The sequence below is a fragment of the Salvelinus fontinalis genome, chromosome 17 (genome assembly GCF_029448725.1).
Source record: "Salvelinus fontinalis isolate EN_2023a chromosome 17, ASM2944872v1, whole genome shotgun sequence".
Lineage (NCBI taxonomy): Eukaryota > Metazoa > Chordata > Actinopteri > Salmoniformes > Salmonidae > Salvelinus > Salvelinus fontinalis.
Window position 1 is genome coordinate 29,241,132 of NC_074681.1, and position 17,564 is coordinate 29,258,695.

The 17,564-nt window shown below is 43.6% G+C and overlaps 1 protein-coding gene across 7 annotated transcripts in view; it reads right to left on the reverse strand.

Moving 5' to 3' along the window:
- The window catches only part of LOC129814121 (astrotactin-1-like), a 269,237-nt gene that overhangs the window by 170,638 nt on the left and 81,035 nt on the right, over nt 1-17,564 (reverse strand). For 4 of the 7 annotated variants that reach the window (XM_055866935.1, XM_055866938.1, XM_055866936.1 and 1 more), the window contains 2 exons: nt 17,130-17,279; nt 16,055-16,222 (listed from right to left, as the gene is read on the reverse strand). In XM_055866935.1, coding sequence (XP_055722910.1) covers nt 16,055-16,222; nt 17,130-17,279 — 318 coding nt within the window. The remainder of the gene's footprint in view (nt 1-16,054; nt 16,223-17,129; nt 17,280-17,564) is intronic. The other 3 variants (XM_055866939.1, XM_055866937.1, XM_055866934.1) reach the window with 1 other exon arrangement.

Genomic DNA, 17,564 nt, shown 5'->3' on the forward strand with positions numbered 1-17,564 from the left:
GTAATGTGTTTAAAAAATGTTATGTTACTGGGTTCTTCATGTCTCAAGTGACTGACTGAATATTAATATGTACTTAGCTGTCTCAACCAAATGTCCAACTAAACGCCAGTGACATGCACTTGACAATAAAGTTTCCTTGAACTATCAGTAATTATATCATATTATGTCTAAATTGCACAATTATCTTATATGCAGTGACAATGCACAAGCTCAATCTATACATGTTAGATTTAGTAAGCCCCAATACATTCATATTCCAAACACTCCTGTTATTTTTGAGTGCCACCTTGCATGAGTAAAGAAAATGCAGCTAGTTGCACATATTAAGTCCTTCATCCATGACGTTTTAACTCAAAATGTATGTTGGATTCATAAAATGTTCAGGTCTGCGGAACATATGTAAACCAGAGAACAAAACAAAGTTTGTTTCTGTGTAATAAATGTCTGATATGCTTGAAGGGGGAAGCAGAATATAGCAGTAAGACGAAACATAAACAACAGCCTATAGCACCTCCAGCACTCATCCCAGCCGAACACAGAGGTATGTTTCAAATTCACAATCTCTTTTAATATTTGCAGAACCACAGTTATAGTCACAACCCATCCCTGTTTTCATCAGCATCTTCTCCCTGAGAAGGATTGAGCTCGACTTGTAGTTAGCGAGCATCTACTACCTTGCAATCTTTCCAGGCACGGAGAGTAGAGAGGGTTTCATTAAGCATGCATCATATGCAAAACACTATGTAGTTAGGCATTGCACCAGGCCTCCTATTCTATATTCCATTTTAAAAGAGAGGGGCTCAAATGATGTATTACATTTTAAGGAATCCAGGTGGTGTCCCCCCCAATGGACCAACTTTTTATTCATTTAGGTCTGAGAATTCACCTTTCAGTAGACCGAAGACACCGGTCTATCTTGAATTATGGATGCAAACATGGAGAGAACTTATTTTTTCCAAAAGTCTGACATTTCTACAATGATAGTCAGTAGCATGGTACACACGTTCTATATTAAACTGATCATTAGAGAGATTCTGTTACGAATCCCGCCGAGGATGGAGCCTGTTATTTAAACCCAGTTGGCCCGCCGACTTTTGTGCGGGCTTGTTATTCTGTTTGTTGTGGTGGTGTTTTTGTATAGTGGATTCTGTCCTAATTTATGTTGGACAGTATTTTTTGACGCGCCCTTTGTTGTGTGGCGTAGTCGTCTCATAGATTATTTCTGGTTGAAATAATAAATTCCACTTGCTCAGAATTACCCTGCTCTCTGCACCTGACTCCTTCATTTCACCATCGGAATTGTGACAGATTCAGCGAAATCTACAACAGAGGTGAATAACTAAAAATCTAAAGAAAAATGTGTTTCCACTCAGTCTGTTTTTATAGCCATACCAGAAAAGAGCATTACAATAGAGCAGGCTTCATTGGTGAAAACCTACCCAGTATAATGAAATGTCTAGCTGAAAAACAACACCAAAACCTGGCAGTATTAAGTAATATACAGTATCAGTCAGAAGTTTGGACAACCTTAAACATTCAAGGGTCTTTTTATTATTTTTGCTATTATCTACATTGTATAATGATAGTGAAGACATCACAACTATGAAATAACACAGTAACCAAAAAAGTGTTAAACAAATCAAAATATATTTTATAATTGAGATTCTTCAAAGTAACCACCCTTTGCCTTGATGACAGCTTTGCACACTCTTGGCTTTCTCTCAACCTGCTTCATAGCTTCCCTTTTTCCACATTTGGTTCTGTTACAGCCTGAATTAAACAACGGATTAAATTGAGATTTTGTGCCACACACACAATACCCCACAATGTCAAATTGATTTTTTAAATGTTTTTTAAAAGCTATAATGTCTTGAGTCAATAAGTATTCAACCCCCTTTTTATGGCAAGTCTAAATACGTAAATACATAAAAATGTGAATAGAGTACGAGGCAGTTTAATTTGTGCACGATTTTTTACAAAGTGACAATAGCGCCCCCCTATTGACAAAAGGTTAACATCATCTCGTCTAAATATGGCATGATTCCACCTTGTAACCCTCTGCATCACTTTCAAAGAGGTACTTTTATTTTGAAGGCAAACCACAAATTCCACTATTGGGCCTAATCCTTATTGCGGCTAGCTTCACAACACATAACCCAGTCAGGTCAAGCCTCACTAGCCAGATGAATGTTCTGAGTTTGCACGTGCAAGCCAAGCGCCACCACTACTACCAGGATTCCTAAATCATTGCTAAGAACAATGAAAATGACTGCAGTTTCTACTGGTCATTGTTTTCAGGCTGATTGTATTGGTGCTAGCTAGGTACCAAGCTAAAGCTAGCTAGCTACCCCAGAAGTTGTGGTCAAACAAATAATGCTTTATTACCAATGCGGTATTGTAAACACAATGTTCATGTCTGATGTTTGCTTGTTTGCAGACTTTTTGTACAGCTTTGACTGTGCTACTGATAGTAGTGGTGGCGCTTGGCTTGCACGTGCAAATTCAGAACACACAACATTCTATAATAGAACTGTGTTATTTGACATGTCAAATTAAAAGGTTATTTAACGTGACAAATAGTGGTATTGTCAAATAGTGTTATTTGACGTGTATTTCTTTTGACAAGCAAAGACCCAAACGGTGTTCTATAGTATGTCGTGAAGCTAAGAGCAGTGACGCTATTACTGTGTAACTCTGGTAGGGCAACATCATGCTCGACCAGTCGCGAAAGCCAATAAGAATGGTTGATTGTCAAGGGCAATGAATTCCACTATCTTGGCGTTAATGGTTTTCGCCTTTGAGCTATCTCGTTGAAACGTTCTTACTCTTTCAAAAGACTGCTTGACTTGTTGACTGCTCAAACCACACAGTAATTGTAGGCTAGGTTAGGAATTTTACGTGGCGTCATTATCTCATGTGTCATGTCCCTACTTTATATAGGTATGTATGTCAGCTTTGACATCGGTTTTTCACATCGGTGTTAAACTAGACATCGGGCCGACACCGATGTTTGCATTTTTAGCTAATATCGTCCGATTCTGATATGTTCACCGGTATATTATGCATCCACACTTGAAAATGTTTGTGATATCAACAGAGATGGAATATTTTTGGGGTGACCTAAATATTCACCAGCTTTCATCAAACTGCCCACTCAAGAAAAAGCTTCAAACTGTGAGAAGTGCCTGCAACCTGGTTCAGGTTATCAGTCAACCTACCACGGTATTTCTACACAGCACAGAAATGAATCGTCCACATGTATTGATTCCTAAGTCTTTATTAATGCTGCAGAAATCTGATTTAAAGCAGTATCCAAATCCATCCGATGTATTGATCAAAATATGGTAGCCATATCTAGGAAAACCAAAGTTTCAAAGGCTGGACCTAATAAGAGGTCCTACAAGAGGTGTTGTAGTGATTCCAACAGCATGTTGATGACGTAAAGAATATTTGCTAGTCTATGGTGTGTAATGAGGAGCAACCAGACACTGCACTTTACATATTTATGAAATTGCTTACTCCAGTTACTAATAAGCATGCACTCATTAAGAAAATCACTGTAAGAACTGTTAAATCCCTGTGATGAGGAATTGAAAATTGTATGGTTGAGAGGGATGAGGCAAAAGGAATGACAAATAAGTCTGGCTGCAAAACTGATTGGCAAACCTACTGAAAATTGAGAAATCATGTGACTAAACAGAATAAAAAAAAGAAGAAACTATACTATGAAACAACGATAAATAATATAAAGAATGATAGTAAAAAGCTTTGGAGCACCTTAAATTCAATTTTGGGCAAAAGGGCAAACTCAGCTCCATCATTCATTGAATCAGACGGCTCCTTCATCACAAAACCCACTGATATTGCCAACTACACTGAACAAAAATATAAACACAACATGTAAAGTTTTGGTCCCATGTTTAATGAGATTAAATATAATATCCCAGAAATGTTCCATATGCAACAAAAAATTTATTATCTCAAATTTTGTGCACAACTTTGTTTACATCCCGGTTAGCGAGCATTTCTCATTTGCCAAGATAATCCACCTGACAGGTGTGGCATATCAAGAAGCTGTTGTGAGGGCGAGCGGTTTGCTGATGTCATTGTTGTGAACAGAGTGCCCTAGGGTGTTGGTGGGGTTATGGTATTGGCAGGCATAAGCAAAAGACAATAAGCACAATTGCATTTAATCAATGGCAATTTGAATGCACAACGATACCGTGACAACATCCTGTCGCCCACTGTCGTGCCATTCATCCACCGCCATCACCATGATAATGCACTGCCCCATGACACAAGGATCTGTACACAATACCTGGAAGCTGAAGATGTTCCAGTTCTTCCATGGTCTGCATAATCACCAAACATGTCACCCATTGAGCATGTTTGGGATGATCTGGATCGATGTGTACGACAGTGTGTCCAGTTCACGGCAATATCCAGCAACTTCACACAGCCATTGAAGAGGAGTGGGACAACATTCCACAGACCACAATCAACAGCCTGATCAACTTTATGCGAAAGAGATGAGTCGCGTTGCATGAGGCAAATGGTGATCACAAAAGACACTGGTCCACGCCCCTACCTTTTTAAGATATCTGTGACCAACAGATGCATATCTGTATTCCCAGTCATGTCAAATACATAGATTAGGGTCGAGTTTATTTATTTAAATTGACTGATTTCCTTATATGAACTGTAACTCAGTAAAGTCTTAAAAATTGTTGCATGTTACGTTTATATTTTTGTGCAGTATACTTTAATAAAAAAATGATTGGCAAGATAAGCAAACTAAGACATGACATGCCAGCAACAAACGCCGAACCTACACATCCAAGTATAACTGACCAAATTATGAAAGACAAGCATTGTAATTTTGAATTCTGTAATGTGAGTGGGGAAAAGGTGAAAAAATGATTGTTGTCTATCAACAATGACGAGCCACCTGGGTCTGGCAACTTGGATGGAAAATTACTGAGGATGATAGAGTACGATATTGCCACTCCTATTTGCCATCTCCTCAATCTAAGCTTACAAAAAACTGTGTGCCCTCAGACCTGGAGGGAAGCAAAGTCATTCCGCTACCCAAAAATAGTAAAGCACCCTTTACTGGCTCAAATAGCCGACCAATCAGCCTGTTATCAACCCTTAGTAAACTTTTGGAAAAAATAGTGTTTGACCAGATACAATGCTATTTTATAATAAATAAATTAACAACAGACTTTTAGCATGCTTATAGTGAATGGCATTCAACATGCAAGGCACTTACACAAATGACTGGTGATTGGCTGAGAGAAATTGATAATAAAAAGATTGTGGGAGCTGTTTTGTAAGATTTCCTTGTGACTTTTGACATTATCAATCATAGTATGCTTCTGAAATATGTATATGTTATGGCTTTACACCTGATGGGGGTCCCCTTGGGGTCATGTTAGGTGCTGCACCAAATGATTGATGTATTATTGCCGTTGCCACTTGCTATAGACCACCATCTGCCCCCAGCTGTGACTTGGACACCATATGTGAACAGTTAGGTGACCTAAACTGGGACATGCTTAACACCCCAGCCATCCTACAATCTAAACTTGATGCCCTCAATCTCACACAAATAATCAATGAACCTACCAGGTACAACCCCAAATCTGTAAACACAGGCACCCTCATAGATATCATCCTAACCAACCTGCCCTCCAAATACACCTCTGCTGACTTCAACCAGGATCTCAGCAATCACTGCCTCATTGCCTGCGTCCGTAATGGTAATGGTCTGCGGTCAAACGACCACCCCTCATCACTGTCAAACGCTCCCTAAAACACTTCAGCGAGCAGGCCTTTCTAATCAACCTAGCCCGGGTATCCTGGAAGGATATTGACCTCATTCCATCAGTAGAGGTTATTCTTTAAAAGTGCTTTACTCACCATAAATAAGCATGCCCCATTCAAAAAATGTAGAACCAGGAACAGATATTGCCCTTGGTTCACTCCAGACCTGACTGCCCTTAACCAACACAAAAACATCCTGTGGCGTTCTGCAATAGCATCGAATAGCCCCGCGATATGCAACTTTTCAGGGAAGTTGGGAACCAATATACACAGGTAGTTAGGAAAGCAAAGGCTTGCTTTTTCAAACAGAAATTTGCAGAATAAGAGCACCTCCTCCCAGCTGCCCACTGCACTGAGGCTAGGAAACACTGTCACCACCGATAAATCCACAAAAATTGAGAATTTCAATAAGCATTTCTCTACAGCTAGCCATGCTTTCCACATGGCTACCCCTACCCCGGGCAACAGCCCTGCACCCCCCACAGCAACTTTCCCAAGCCTCCCCATTTCTCCTTCACCCATATCCAAACATGTTGATGTTCTGATGTTCTGAAAGAGCTGCAAAATCTGGGCCCCTACAAATCAGCCGGTCTAGACAATCTGGACCCTCTCTTTCTAAAATTATCTGCCGAAATTGTTACAACCCCTACTACTAGCCTGTTCAACCTCTCTTTCGTATCGTCTGAGATCCCTAAAGATTGGAAAGCTGCCGCGGTCATCCCCCTCTTCAAAGGGGGAGACACTCTAGACCCAAACTGCTACAGATCTATATCTATCCTGCCTTTCTAAGGTCTTCGAAAGCCAAGTCAACAAACAGATCACCGACTATTTCGAATCCCACCGTACCTTCTCCACTATGCAATCTGGTTTCCGAGCTGGTCATGGTTGCACCTCAGCCATGCTCAAGGTCCTAAACGATATCATAACCGCCATCGATAAGAGGCAATACTGTGCAGCTGTATTCATCGACCTGGCCAAGGCTTTCGACTCTGTCAATCACCACATTCTTATCGGCAGACTCAACAGCCTTGGTTGCTCAAATGACTGCCTCGCCTGGTTCACCAACTACTTCTCAGACAGAGTTCAGTGTGTAAAATCCGAGGGCCTGTTGTCTGGACCTCTGGCAGTCTCTATGGGGGTGCCACAGGGTTCAATCCTCGGGTCAACTCTTTTCTCTGTATACATCAATGATGTCGCTCTTGCTGCTGGTGATTCTCTGATCCACCTCTACGCAGACGACACCATTCAGTAAACTTCTGGCCCTTCTTTGGACACTGTTAACTAACCTCCAGACGAGCTTCAATGCCATACAACTCTCCTTCCTTGGCCTCCAACTGCTCTTAAATGCAAGTAAAACTAAATGCATGCTCTTCAACCGATCGCTGCCCACACCTGCCCGCCCGTCCAGCATCACTACTCTGGACGGTTCTGACTTAGAATATGTGGACAACTACAAATACCTAGGTGTCTGGTTAGACTGTAAACTCTTCTTCCAGACTCACATTAAGCATCTCCAATCCAAAATTAAATCTGGAATCGGCTTCCTATTTCACAATAAAGCATCCTTCACTCATGTTTCCAAATATACCCTCATTAAACTGACTATCCTACCGATCGTTGACTTCGGCGATGTCATTTACAAAATAGCCTCCAACACTCTACCCAGCAAATTGGATGCAGTCTATATACAGTGCCATCCGTTTTGTCACCAAAGCCCCATATACTACCCACCACTGCTCTCGTTGGCTGGCCATCGCTTCACATTCGTCGCCAAACCCACTGGCTCCAGGTCATCTATAAGTCTTTGCTAGGTAAAGCCCCACCTTATCTCAGCTCACTGGTCACCATAGCAGCACCCACCCGTAGCATGCGCTCCACCAGGTATATTTCCCTGGTCACCCCCAAAGACAACTCCTCCTTTGGCCGCCTTTCCTTACAGTTCTCTGCTGCCAATGACTGGAACGAACTGCAAAAATCACTGAAGCTGGAGACTCATATCTCCCTCACTAACTTTAAGCACCAGCTGTCAGAGCGACTGTCACGGCCGTGAAAAGAAGAGGACCAAGGTGCAGCGTGGGTCCTCTTCTTTTAGCAGCCGTGATAGAACTTCCCACCAACAACGGACCAAGCACGTGGTAAGGAGGAGCAGCGTGTCCAGGATTCATGGACTTGGGAGGAGATCCTGGACGGCAAGGGACCCTGGAGGCGGGCTGGGGAGTATCGCCGTCCACGGGAGGAACTGGAGGCAGCAAGAGTAGAGCGGCAGCGTTACGAAGGGACTCGGCTAGCAAGGAAGCCCGAGAGGCAGCTCCCAATTTTTGGCGGGGTGGGCACACGGGGAGTGTGGCTGAGTCAGGTTGGAGACCTGAGCCAACTCCCCGTGCTTACCGTGGCAAGCGTCGTACTGGTCAGGCACCGTGTTATGCGGTGGAGCGCACGGTGTCTCCAGTGCTCGTGCACAGCCCCGCGCTACCTTCCAGCTGCCCGAATCGTCAGGGCTAGAGTGGGCATCCAGCCAGGTCGGAGGGTGCCGGCTCAGCGCATCTGGCCGCCAGTACATCTCTATGGCCCAGGATATCCTGCGCCGGCTCTGCGCACTGTGTCTCCGGTGCATCTGCACAGCCCAGTGCGTCCTGTGCCAGCGTCTCGCATCTGCAGGGCGAAAATAACCATCCAGCCAGGACGGGTTGTGCAGGCTCTACGCTCAAGACCTCCAGTGAGCCTCCACAGCCCAGTGTATCCTGTGCCTGTCCCCAGAAGGACAGGGCCTCCTGTATGTCTCTCCAGCCTGGTACGTCCTGTGCCTGCATCTAGAACTAATCCTCCTGTATGTCTCCCAAGCCTGGTGAGCCCTGTGGCAGCTCAACGTACCAGACTGCCCATACGTCTCCTCCCTCCAGTGATGATCCATGGCAAGAAGCCTCCAGTGATGATCCATGGCACAAAGCCTCCAGTGATGATCCATGGCACGAAGCCTCCAGTGATGATCCATGGCACGAAGCCTCCAGTGATGATCCATGGCAAGAAGCCTCCAGTGATGATCCATTGCACGAAGCCTCCAGAGATGATCCATTGCACGAAGCCTCCAGTGATGATCCATGGTACGAAGCCTCCAGTGATGATCCATGGCAAGAAGCCTCCAGTGATGATCCATGGCAAGAAGCCTCCAGTGATGATCCATGGCACGAAGCCTCCAGTGAGGAGTCATGGCACGAAGCCTCCAACGAAGCCCTCCAGTCCGGAGCCTCCAGAGACGTTCTCCAGTCCGGAGCCAGTCCGAAGCCAGTCCGAAGCCTCCAGTGAGGAGTCATGGCACGAAGCCTCCAACGAAGCTCTCCAGTCCGGAGCCTCCAGCGACGTCCTCCAGTCCGGAGTCTCCAGCGACGTTCTCCAGTCCGGAGCCCCAGGGACGGTCTCCAGTCCGGAGTCTCCAGCTACGGACTCCAGTCCGGAGTCTCCAGCTACGGCCTCCAGTCCGGAGCCTCCAGCGACGACCTCCAGTCCGGAGCCTCCAGCGACGGTCTCCAGTCCGGAGCCTCAAGCGAGGGTGCCCAGTGCGGGGCCCGCCACGAGGGTGCCCAGTCCGGGGCCCGCAACGAGGGTGCCCAGTCCGGGGCCCGCAACGAGGGTTCTCAGTCCGGGGCCCGCAACTAGGGTGCCCAGTACGGGTTCGCAACGAGGGTGCCCAGTCCGGGGCCCGCAACGAGGGTGCCCAGTCCGGGGCCCGCAACGAGGGTGCTCAGTCCGGGGCCCGCAACGAGGGTGCCCAGTCCGGGGCCCGCAACGAGGGTGCCCAGTCCGGGGCCCGCAACGAGGGTGCCCAGTCCGTGGCCCGCAACGAGGGTGCCCAGTCCGTGGCCCGCAACGAAGGTCCCCAGTCCGGGGTCGAAGAGGAGGGTCCCCGCACCAGAGGTGCCACCAAAGTGGGATGAGCCAGTGGTGGAGCGGGGTCTGTATCCCGCAACTGAGCCGCCACAGCGGATAGATGTACCCACCCAGACCCTCCCCTATAGGTTTAGGTTTTTTGGGGGGGGGGGGGGGGGGGGGGGGGGGGTTACTGTCATGCCCTGACCTTAGAGATCCTTTTTATGTCTCTATTTTGGTTTGGTCAGGGCGTGAGTTGGGGTTGGTATTCTATGTTCTATGTTGTGTAGTTCTATGTTTTGGCTGGGTAGGGTTCTCAATCAGGGACAGCTGTCTATCGTCTCTGATTGAGAACCATACTTAGGCTGCCCTTTTTCCCACCTGTGTTTGTGGGAAGTTGACTTTGTTTAGGGCACATTAGCCTTTAGCTTCACAGTTTGTTTTTGTAGTGTTTATTGTTTTGTTCGACATCATTTTGATTAACCTGTTGGGGATGGGGGCGCTGTTTAGACTATTTATGCTAATTGGGTAATTTTTGAAACGGCTTCCCACAAAATCCTTGATCGTACAATATGCATATTATTATTATTATTGGATAGAAAACAGTCTATAGTTTCTATAGGAGTTGAAATTTTGTCTCTAAGTGGAACAGAGCCCATTCTACAGCAATTTCCCTGACATGGATTCAGATTTCAGAAATGTTGGCCACTGTTCTGAAGTCAGTTAACCTGTTGGGGATGGGGGCGCTGTTTAGACTACTTATGCTAATTTGGCTAATTTTTTAAACGGCTTCCCACAAAATCCTTGATCGTACAATATGCATATTATTATTATTATTGGATAGAAAACAGTCTATAGTTTCTATAGGAGTTGAAATTTTGTCTCTAAGTGGAACAGAGCCCATTCTACAGCAATTTCCCTGACATGGAGTCAGATTTGAGAAATGTTGGCCACTCTTCTGAAGTCATTTAAAAGGGCACTGTCGTTGCTATGACTATACGGACACTTCTTACGTCTTCCCCTGGATGCCTTTACGTGATGACGATTCCAACGGGGTCGATTGCACGTTCACAGGCCCTACAAATGAAAAAACCCTGAAGCTAGTCATTCTTTGGGAGCTGCGTCATGAGCAAAGTGGACACCGGCGCGCACCTGTTCCAAGCGTTAGTTTAGCCTGTTATATTTCTCCGGTCATCTTTTCACTCGTTATAGGAGTTAAAAACATCATAAGGTAGTTAATTTAAAGCGTTTTATAGCAATTTATATCCGTTTAGTGCGATTTTGGGACATTTATTTTTGCAACGATGTGAAAAGTTGGGCACGCTTTTCAGTTCATCCCGAACGCAGTTGACTTTTCCACATGGCAAGAGGACAGCTTTCCACCAAAAGACGATTTCTCCCAAGAAAGGATCCTTTGCCCAAGATACTGATGGAAGAACAGCTCAAGGTAGGACATTTTTATTATGATAAATCGTGTTTCTGTCGAAACATTTTAGTGGCTTAGGACGCCATGTTTTTTGACGTAGCTTCGCTTGGCGCAAACTGTATTGAAAAGTAAGGATAAATTAAAAAATGTAATAACGCAATTGTATTAAGAATTAAATTGTCTATCAATCCCTGTCCACCCTATATTTTTTAGTCACGTTTATGAGTATTTATGTATAAGAGTAGATCACTGTCTAAGTGGCGCAAGGACATTTTCTGACCAGCTGAGCTACATTTCACATTGTCTAACCATGATTTTGGTGGCTAAATATAAACATTTTCGATCAAACTATATGGATTGTGTAATATGATGTTACAGGAGTGTCATCTGAAGAATTCTGAGAAGGTTAGTGAAAAAATTAATATATTTTTGGCGATGTTGACGTTATCGCCCACTTTGGCTAGAATCAATGCTGGGCTGCTATGTGCTATGTGCTATGCTAATATAACGATTTATTGTGTTTTCGCTGTAAGACACTTAGAAAATCTGAAATATTGTCTGTATTCACAGGATCTGTGTCTTTCGATTCGTGTATGCTGTGTATTTTTACGAAATGTTTGATGATTAGTAGTTAGGTAAACACGTTGCTCATTGTAATTATTCTAGTCCATTTGTGATGGTGGGTGCAATTGTAAACTATGCCATATACCTGAAATATGCACTTTTTTCTAACAAAACCTATCCCATACCATAAATATGTTATCAGACTGTCATCTAATGAGTTTTTTTGTTGGTTAGGGGCTATAAATATCTTAGTTTAGCCGAATTGGTGATGGCTACTGGTGTTGGTGGACAAATAAAAGATGGTGGATTATGCTAATGTGTTTTTAGGTAATAGATGTACATCTTTACATATTGTGTCTTCCCTGTAAAACATTTTAAAAATCGGACATGTTGACTGGATTCACAAGATCTGTGTCTTTCATTAGCTGTATTGGACTTTAATGTGTGAAAGTTAAATATTTAAAAAAAATATTTTTTTTGAATTTCGCGGCACTGGTTTTTCAGTGGGGGGGGGGGGTGTGCCGCTAGCGCCACGCTGATCCTAGACAGGTTAAATAAAAGACAATGTACTTTATAGCCCATCTGTAAATAGCCCATCCAACTACCGCATCCCCATATTGTTATTTATTTTATTTATTTTGCTCCTTTGCACCCCAGTATCTCTATTTGCACATTCATCTTCTGCACATCTATCACTCCAGTGTTTAATTGCTATACTGTAATTATTTCGCCACTATGGCCTATTTATTGCCTTACCTCCCTTATCCTACCTCATTTGGACACACTGTATATAGACTTTTTCCATATTATTATTGACTGTATGTTTGTTTATTCCATGTGTAACTCTGTGTTGTTGTTTGTGTTGCACTGCTTGCTTTATCTTGGCCAGGTCGCTTTATCTTGGCCATCCTGGACGACAGATTAGTAATATATGCATTATAAGGTTTAATACTGTTCCACAGTTCTTTTTTTAGTCTCTGCCTCCTATAAGAAACGGTCTGAGCAGATGTGTGAGCCATTGCAGTCAAAACAGGGGGTTTGTGAGAAAGCGCCTCAAGACTAAAAGAGATACATCGACACAGACCCCTGCAGGGGAGTAAATAGATAAGAGACAGGTCAGACACACCACTGTAAGCCACACAGGAATGGAAAATTACTGCTGAGCCCTTAGAAAAAACTGGACTATTGTTTTCTCCTGCAAGTTTGTATAACTGTATATGCATGGGCTTGGTCTCATGAGTAGAAGGTGTTGACGTAGGCAGTTACATCACTAGGGATTGACTGCAAGTATATTAAAGAAACTTTGACCTTTTTTATTTTGCAGAACTTACTCTGAAACATACGTGCTGTGTTTCCGTTGTCAACTTCTGTCTGCAATTGCATTAATAAAGGTTTGATTGATTTTCTCACCAATAAGCCAATGATTGACAAGGAACAAGGAACCTACCCCAACACACCCCCTGCTATATTATGGATTTAGAGTTACCTGTCTAACAGAACCCAGAGGGTGTTCTTTAATGGTAGTCTCTCCAACATAGTCCAGGCATTCCTCAGGGCAGCTATCTAGGTTCCTTACTTTTTTCAACGTTTACTAACGACCTGCCACTGGCTCTGAGTAAAGCCTGTGTGTCTATGTATGCGGATGACTCAACACTATACACGTCAGCTACTCCAGTGAGTGAAATACCTGCAACACTAAACAAAGAAATGCAGTCAGATTTCAGAATGGGTGGCAAGAAATAAGTTAGATCTAAATTATAAAATAATTTATAAATTAATTTATAAAACCCTAAACCTCAACTAAAGCTTGTAAATAAATAATGTGCAATTTGAGCAAGTGGAAAAGACTAAACTGCTTGGAGTAACCCTAGATTGTAAACTGTTATGGTCAAAACATATTGATGCAACAGTTGCTCAGATGGGGAGAGGTCTGTCCATAATTCAATATATAAAAAAAATGTATTTAACCTTTATTGAACTAGGCAAGTCAGTTAAGAACAAATTCTTATTTACAATGACGGCCTACTAGGGAACAGTGGGTTAACTGCCTTGTTCAGGGGCAGAATGAGTAATAAAGCTCTGCTCTGCCTTCTTAACAATGATATCAACAAAGCAGGTCCTACAGGCCCTAGTTTTGTTGCACCTGGACTACTGCCCAGTCGTATGGTTAGGTGCCACAAAAGGGTAGCACGTCTGGCCATTAAATATACACATAGAGCTAACATTAATATTATGCATGTCAATCTCTCCTGGCTTAAAGTAGAGGAGAGACTGACTTCATCACTACTTGTATTTGTGAGAAGTATTGACATGTTGAATGCACAAAGCTGACTTGGTGCATGTTGACATGTTGAATGACCAAGTTTGAACTATTAGCACACAGCCCAGACACCCATGCATACCCCACAAGACATGCCACCAGAGATCTCTTCACAGTCCCCAAGTCCAGAACAGACTATGGGAGGCGCACAGTACTACATTGAGCCATGCCTACATGAAACTCTATACCACATCAAGTAACTCACGAAAGCAGTAAAATCAGATGGAAAAAACCCAGATAAAAATACACCTTATGGAACAGCGAGGACTGTGAAGAGTCACACACACAGGTACAAACACAAGCATACAAACACACATAACATACACAATATACACACACGTACACCTGGAGTGTGTGTTGTAGTAGAGTAGAGGCCTGGAACAAACTTAATGTATTGTGTAATCTGTTGGAAAATGTATTTTAATGTTTAAAATTTTTAACATTAGTGGCCCAGCAAGAGCCCGGACTTGAACCATCCAACCTGACAGAGCTTGAGAGGATCTGCAGAGAAGAATGGGAGAAACTCCCAAGATACAGGTATGCCAAGCTTGTAGCGTCATACCATAGGAAAACTTGAGGCTGTACTCACTGCCAAAGGTTCTTCAACAAAGTACTGAGTAAAGTGTATAAGTATTCAGACCCTTGACTTTTGACTTTTTTCCACAGTTTCTTACGTTACAGCTATATTCTAAAATGGATATATATATGTACAGTACCAGTCAAAAGTTTGGACACACCTACTAATTTCTTTCTTTTTCTACAATCTACATTGTAGAATAACAGTGAAGACATCACAACTATGAAATAACACATATGGAATCATGTAGTAAGCAAAAACAAATTAACAAAGATATTATATATTTGAGATTCTTCAAAGTAGCCACCGTTTCTTTGCTTTGATGACAGCTTTGCACACTCTTGGCATTCTCTCAACCAGCTTCACCTGGAATGCTTTTCCAACAGTCTTGAAGGAGTTGCCACATATGCTGAGCACTTGTTGGCTGCTTTTCCTTCACTCTACAGTCCAACTCATCCCAAAACATCTCAATACACTTGGAAAGTACTTGAAAATACTCATATACACTGCTTCAAATACCCATTCATTTATTTTTGTATTTATTTAATTGTTTAGCCCTGTTTCTCCCCAACTTCATGGTATCCAATTGATAGTTACAGTCTTGTCTCATTGCTTCAACTCCCGTACGGATTCTGGAGAGGTGAAGGTCGAGAGCTGTGCGTCCTACGAAACACAACCAAGCCAAACCAAGCCGCACTGGTTCTTGACACAATGCCCACTTAACCCAGAAGCCAGCCACACAAATGTGTCGGAGGAAACAGCGAGCACTGCGCCCGGCTTGCCACAGGAGGAGTCACTGGTTCACGATGGAACAAGTACATCCCTGCCGGCCAAACCCTCCCCTAACCCGGACGACGCTGGGCCAATTGTTCACCGCCCCATGGGTCTCCCGGTCGTGGCCGGCTGCGACAGAGCCTGGACTCTAACCCAGAATATCTAATGGAACGAACAGCTTGCACTGCGATGCAGTGCCTTAGACCACTGCGCCACTCGGGAGGCCCACTCCCCTTCATTAAACCTAGGTATTTGAAAATAGTATTTGAAATAAGTATTTGAAAATACTTACAGATACAATTTGGTCGACCTCTTGGTTTTCTACAAATAACCATTCAAATACTAAAATAAAAGTACTGGGCTGTTTATTTTAAAATACTTAAAAACACAGAAAATGTATTTGAAGCCAGGTCTGCTTGTGATACAACCTCAAATATATCATTGCATTCCATTCTGGATCTTTCTTGTTTTCTGTACATTCATATACATTTGAGAACAACCTGAAAAACGTGTTTTAATTCTTTTTTTTAAAGTGCAATCCTCTGGGGATCCAATGCACATTTGTATGTATACCTTTTTTGAATAAAATACAATACAATTAACTTAAATGCAATATTGAAGTTCAATGAAAGTGCAGACAGATGTAATTGGTTGCCAGAGTTAGAGTGTGAGAATCGGTGGCATGCACTCTGCGGTATAGTACCTGTCTCTGGATCACACTGGTGTTCACAGGGGTCCAGAATGCGACGGCCACACAGCTCATTGATCCAAGGCCCGCTGGCATTCTGCTGGTAGTATAGCAACACCTGGGCCGGGTTCAGCCATTCAGACGCATCCAGTTGACTGCCCTGCAGCAAAATGAACTTGGACCCTAAGAAAAAGGGAAAGGGTTGTTGGTTGTTGGAAAACACACAGTTTAGGCACCTACCTGATCAATTAAAGGTTCAGTACTGTACATCAGCAGTTCTATCAACCTTTCTATTTAACAGTTTGTGATTAGAGACTTATCACAAAGCATAAAAAATAATACATTTCCCCGGATGAAAAACAGCAATGAACTGGATAGGACACAATGTTCCGGCAACTCATTTCATATTTATGAAGGTGCATTGCATACACAGTTGTGGCATAAATATAGATTTCTCCTAGGCAAAAACCTAGATTGTTATCACCTTAACCACAACATTACATTAAGTCTGATAAGATTGTGTAGACATTTATGGACACGTTCTAAATCGATCTGAGTTCCTGCGATTCAAAAGGCAAATTCACAATCCTTCATATCTTTTCAGTGTTGCCTCCCCTGGATGCCTTCTGGAATGATAATAACACCCGGAGTATCCGTGGAATACAGTTGTGGTTAGGAATCAAATCAAACCGGAATGATGGATGAGTAAGGCAAGTCACACCCCATAATATATCTGGACTGCCAGCTCCCATGATGGCAGAAAAATGCCAATGAGCCAAGAGTGAGTACTTGGCCTGCAGTGCTTTTCTGCAGGTGCTAGCTACCCTGAAATTCATTAGCGAGCCAGCCCAAGCACACAGAAAGCGGAGAGAGAGTGATGATACAGTGGGTGGTCACGACGACCTGGCCTGATTGTGCTTTGATGCTTTGAGGGCACATCTGTTGTGGTCTCACATGGGAGGAGAGAGGGGAGAGGGGAGGAATCAGCCTAGTGACATTTTCCCATTTCCCTTTGTCTGGGAGTGGGGTAGCAGAGAGGCATACAGTTATACTCCTGTGGTTTTCAGGAGGGCAGGCGATCGCCGCTTACCGTCTGCGATGAGGTGCTCGGGCACATGGAGGACGACCCGGACGTTGAGGCCACAGGAGAGGTGTGAGGAGTACACCAGGCCGATCACACAGCTGACAACGCTGATCAAAGTCAGGGTGGTCTTATTGATGGGGCTTCGTGGGGAACCTGCTGGAAAAAAGAAGGACAACAAAGGGGAAGCATGTGATGCTGAAACCACACTGTGGTTATTTCCCAAATGGCATCTTATTCCCTTTATAGTGCACTACTTTTGACCAGGGCTCATGCACTATAAAGGGAATATGGTGCCATTTGGGAAGCACCCCTTTACTCCCTACAGGACCTACACCAAGGGAGTCGCTTACAAACAAGTCATCACTGGGCTTTCTGCCCATGAAAGGGACCTCTGTATCAAACCGGTGGCCTTTGGGAGATTTGGCTAGTCAAGTCTACCTG